This window comes from Melanotaenia boesemani, chromosome 17 (assembly GCF_017639745.1).
Source record: "Melanotaenia boesemani isolate fMelBoe1 chromosome 17, fMelBoe1.pri, whole genome shotgun sequence".
Classification (NCBI taxonomy): Eukaryota; Metazoa; Chordata; class Actinopteri; order Atheriniformes; family Melanotaeniidae; genus Melanotaenia; species Melanotaenia boesemani.
In genome coordinates, this window is record NC_055698.1 from 20,169,217 (window position 1) to 20,174,855 (window position 5,639).

The window sequence follows — 5,639 nt, forward strand, 5'->3', positions numbered from 1 at the left end:
ATCAATAATAATATTTTTAGAATTTTTAGAGGAGTTGGCTCACAGACTCTGATGTAGCCTTGATATAAACTAGAAAAAAAGAAGAAGAAAAAAACCAGATTAACTAATTAGGAAACTTAGATTTGATTTGTTGTAAACAATGCTTAATGCGTCAAAGTGGATATTCCTTGGGTGGATGAGCCAGCATAACTGCACCACTATTTAGCAGCCTTCTTAACACAAATATAAACAATAGCTTCAAGTGACCAATGCATGGAAAACAATCATGTTAACATCAAGCCATTTGTGAAAAACATCGGCTCTAGATTTAACTAAGCAGTGGTTTAGATTCTATAATGTTGAGAAAGAAAATGTAGAGGGCTTCGGAATAGGAAATTAATGACATAGAAAGTCTTTGAGGCCAGAAACACCCAGTAGGTTTTTCAACAAACACAGCACTCTGAAACTGAGGCGTCATGTTTTCAAAAGTCACATTTAAAAAAATCTTACTGCATAAACATGACCTTGATTAAGTTAATTCATCAATCAGATCAATAGATGATTAAATAAATGAATAACATTAAAAAAAATCATTAATTTTAGAGCTCCCTCTACTGGAACACACGCTGAGCTTCAAACACATAGTTGTTGCGTTGTTGATCTTGTGGAGCAAATGCTGCCAATTCAAACAGCATCAATCTTCCCGTTCTGACGCACATGCCCAGAGATTGATGGTTGCAGACTGAGTTTCAGTGTATGTTGGTGGATAAAAGCAGTTCAATCTAATAAAGAGCAGACAGAGCACCCTGTTTATCAGCACCATCAACACACTGAAATACACACTGACACAACAAGGGTGTGTTTTTGTGGTCTAATCCTTGATTTGATTATCTGAGGTTTAAATTTGGCTCCTGTATATGAGATATATTTAAGTATCCGTTTCTGACGCATGCATAGTAAATGCTGGTGTCTGTTTACTAAAACGATAAATACTGTGCCCTTTACTAGAGTATGCATTTTAAACATTTACATACCTAAGTAAAAATAGATCCAATTGTTCCAGTTTTCAGTTTGGCCATGTCTCTTTTCAGCTCTGATCTGTTTTGGGTCCCTAAAAATGGTCAAACTGGAGCAACAATTAACTATCAGTAAACAATGAGTAATTAATCAATTAGAAATTGTCAAAGTTTGGAATTCAACTAACAAGTGAGCTTTCGCTGTTCCTGTCCTGATATGCGAGTGGTTCACCAAAACCCAGCGTTTTATAAAGGTTTTTCTTTCACTTTGCAGCCCCTTCCTGAATCCAGTAGACAAGTTTTACATTGTGTGGGGATGGAAGGTCTGTAACCATCAGCCCTAAACCAGAGGGTTTTTCCCCAGTTGTTTCCCAAGGGAAAATATTGCCTGTGTTGTGGATTACAGCTTTTTTCGATTGTTTACACTCAATTTTGAAAACAGGGCTCCTTTTTTTCTAGCAGCTCAGACAATTAAACAAAGATCAAACCCATTTTTTCTGAACATCGCAGTTTGCAGAATTAAACACATCAGCCAAAACCATTAACAAAGTGAGGAAAAATTTATTGTTCCATCGTACATGGTTTCAATCTATTACACACTTCCATGAAAAATTCAAAACATATTTGTAAAACCCCTTTTTAGGAAATAAAATGATGGATTTTATACAGAAATATTGTTTGAGAGCATGGTTGTGAGAATTTAGATGACAAATATATTGACAAACCCAATTCATTTTTTATGATTACTATGAGATATACATGGAAAAACGCAAATACTATAAACTTACTCAGCACAATACTGATCCTGCAGACTGAAAATATTTATTTCTTACTATATTCTCAGTGACAATAACATGTCATTCAACAAGGAAAATCAGAATCAGTGGAAAGCCAGAGTTCTGTAATGAGAAGTAAGTAGCCTCACAATCCTTATCTGTGTCTGAAAATGCACGTAGAGCTTTGCAAAACAATGTTTTGCAAAAAGCGTGAAGCTGAGTATGTGCTTATTGTGCAATTCTGGAGAGGCGTTTTGTTTTTTTGCATGTAATTGGGGATTTTTTTTAAGTTTTGAGAAAATGGATGGACGTTTCAGGGAATGCATTATAGCAATTGTGAAACTAATGAAAAGGTAACTCGGTGTTTAGTGTTGGCTCATGACAGAGCTGATCCAGCTGTTGTAGCGGCACACACGGGCGTAGACGCTGGGATGTCCTGGCATGGCACAATCATAACCCCAGGACACGACTCCCTGCAGCTGTCCATTACACACCAGAGGACCACCAGAGTCACCCTACAGACAGAGGGGAATAGAATTTTTAATGCTCGGTGTTCAGCTTCAATTCAGTAGCTACTTTCTGCAAAGGCAGTGGTTTTCTGTTAGACCAGGTGAGAATGGTAAATGGACTGTACTTACATAGCATTTTTTCTAGTCCTATGGTATGTTGAACATTCAAAGCGCTTTTACACTACATTTCTATGTGTAGTTTTGTTTCTAGTGTGCTCTACGTAAGTAAAACCAAGGTTTTTAGGGGTTTATTAGAGAGGAAAAAATGTTCTCAGCAAACCAGATGTCTTTATAGAACTTTTCACCTTTCAATAATGGTTGACAATTAATATCTTCCCACTAATGGTAAACTATTTCCCCAATCTATCACTGACTGTAGATGCCATAAGCCACACCTACTAAAACATATGAAATTTCATGTAATAAAACCACTAAGCTGGAACATTTGCTAGTTGTTAATCATGCTTGTGTTTGGGTAAATCAGTGGTGTTGCTCATTTAAATATCTTCTCTTTTCTTCCATTGTAGTTTACTAGAAGTCTAAAATATTACTTGAGCACATGTAATTGGTTTCATGCCAGCAGTGATAAAATAGTAAACCATGTTGATGTGATTTTCTCTGACAGCTGCAAACAATAATGCAGTTAGAGTGGGTGTAGTGGATATCTGTAGTGTGATATTAATGACAGACTTTTTAGAGTAAATGTTGGATGTTGTGGGTGTAAGTAATGTTTAAGAACTCAGGAGCTCTACTGCACTGCATATACTTCCTGTACGTTCACTCTGGTTTATACCAGCTCACCTGACAGCTGCTGGCACCTCCCTGCATGAATCCAGAGCACACCATGTTATCAGTGAAGAGGTGGGGGTAGGCGTTCCTGCAGATTCTGTCATCGATGATGGGCTGCTTCAGGCACTGAAGGTTGTCAGGGAAGTTGTCTGTAGAATTAAAGAGAAAGCCTCAGTTTGATTATTTATTTATTTATTTAAAAGCCAATTAGTTTTACTTTCCCCGAGCTCCACAAGAACAAGTTACCAGCATTAGACAAATGCTGTTACATTGTGAAAGTACTCTGGTATTAATGTTAATATGAGCAGTTTACTAACTGGGTCATTAATTAGTTGACTGGCAAGTTTATCTGGTAAATTTCCAAATCTAAAGTAAAGAATTTTTACTGTAAAACAAAGCAGATTTGTGATTTAAACCTTGTGGGCAAAATAATTAAATAGATAAAACAAAAAATGTAATATTCCCAGCAGTTGCAGAGAAATCCTGGTGTATGTATGAATTATATGCTGGCGTCTATTGGCACACCTTCCAAATGCTACCTTGTACAATGTCGCTGGATGACTCTTTATATTGTACACATACTGTTAGATTCCCTAAAACTGATCCTTGTTGGTCATAGCTGTACAAGCCTCTGAGTAAAAAAGCCTGTCCTATGTGATCAAGACTCATGAGATCCACAGTGTGACCAGTTCAGGCTCTGCAGGGTAGCTGCTGTTTATCATCTGTGTTGTCTTTGAATAAGTCAGTCATGAAAGTCACCCCAGGCCTGATCTGAGATTTACACTTTTAACCTTTCCTTTCTAATTTAACTTACTGCCATTGCTGGCCATGTTTCCCCAGCCAGACACCATGCAGTTCTCGTCAGCCACGGGGCAGCGAGAGGGCAGGGACACGGTCTGGACGTAGCTATTGAGGGTGGCAGGGTGGCTCAGCTTGATCAGCATGATGTCGTTGTCCAGGTTGTAGCTGTTGTACTGTGGGTGCGTGATCATCTTGGCACCATCAATCCACTGCTCAGTGCCCTCATTCACAGCGATGTTATGCTCACCAAGGCGGACCTGAATACGCCTGGTTGCAAAGAGAGAATTAGGACAGTTTAAACAAAAAAATAATTTTCTAATTGAGATAGCATTATTTAGATGCATCTGCTATAAACAGCAGACACTGTTGCCACAAAGGATTTCTGTGTTGAGGAACACATGTTAAAAAAATTAACATTTATTTATTTACTTTTCAAATTTTTTCTGTAAATTTCCTAGGCTGTGATTGTGTTTATGGCTATTTGTCAGCTCATAAATTTTATTTTGGAAAGTATATTTATAAGATGAAAATATGATAGTTTCCTCAGCTCTTTAGTTTTATATTCTTTTAAAGTTATTTGTCTATAATGTGTTCCTACAATTATTTTACCACAACCTTTCACTGTATTTTTTTTGTTGTTTTGTTTCATGACAGATAAAAGACCAATAACTGAGGTATTGATGGCAATTAATTTTAGTCTCACCCAGGAATCCAACACACCAGGACAATACTAGCTCTGGTAGAGTAAATGCACCGTTCATTAATGATGTTAATCACATTTGCCTAATGAAAGAGGTTAAACTGATGTGGATGTGATGTATTTATAATATATCAACAATAAAATTTACTCTGAGTCCTAATTTTATGGATTTGGCATCTAAACCAAATTAAATGGTGTGTTGTACTTCTCATGTACTTAACTTTATTTAAATCCATTATGTTTCATTCAGCATAAGAATTCTGCAACCTTGTTTGCCATCAACTAATATCATCCAGTGCAACTATCACTAAATGTAGTTTACATTTATGCAAGTGGTAACTGGAAAAAAATGTCTGAAAATGTGACTTTTGTACTTACGATTTGTAGCAGTGAGCAGCAGAAACCACCCACTGGCTTGAGATGAGCGAACCACCACAGAAGTGGTATCCAGCATTGAGAGAGACCTGGTAGGGAGCAGAGTGCCTGGGGCACTCATATCCTCCAACTACTTTCTCATCCTCAGCTGCAGCAACTAATAGAGCGTATGATACAATAAATCAAGAACAAGGAAAATACTGTAAAAGTCATTCTGAGAATGTCACATTTATATCTATATACAGCTGTGCAAGAATAAAATTTACTAAATTATGTCATAGAAAGGTAAAACTGGTTTGTGCCTTACAGGCTGCTCCAAGCAAAACAAGGAAAACCAGGACCTTCATGGTGACGTCCGACTGAATGCGGGGGTAGCCCAGACCGAAGCTCTTTTTGAACTGTTGTCCTGCCTTCACATTTCCAACATTTCATGGTCAGGAGGGTCAAAACTCACTCTGTGATGGGAAAGAGCCATATGACAGAAGTCAACAGAAAGACCTTGATTTATGCTGCCACCTCAGACTTCTTTTAAATGGACAGAGCTCTTGATTTTAATTATCTAACTGGAAATTACACAGAAGCTGTTTGAACAGGAGTAAATTAAAGATTTGTATCAGTTACATAGTTATTGCAAAAGAGGAACAATTAGCCATAATATGACATAAAACAGATGTTTCTTACTGCCTGATTATTG

At 37.3% G+C, this 5,639-nt stretch overlaps 1 protein-coding gene across 1 annotated transcript; it reads right to left on the reverse strand.

Moving 5' to 3' along the window:
* Positions 1 to 1,583: 1,583 nt before the first annotated feature.
* On the reverse strand, positions 1,584 to 5,373 carry LOC121656483 (trypsin-3-like). Its single transcript, XM_042011506.1, has 5 exons — positions 5,253 to 5,373; positions 4,949 to 5,102; positions 3,884 to 4,137; positions 3,082 to 3,218; positions 1,584 to 2,286 (listed from the first exon to the last, which is right to left on the reverse strand). The coding sequence occupies exons 1-5, from the start codon at positions 5,290 to 5,292 to the stop codon at positions 2,137 to 2,139; spliced, it is 735 nt and encodes a 244-aa protein (XP_041867440.1). The 5' UTR covers positions 5,293 to 5,373; the 3' UTR covers positions 1,584 to 2,136.
* Between the last annotated feature and the right edge of the window lie 266 nt (positions 5,374 to 5,639).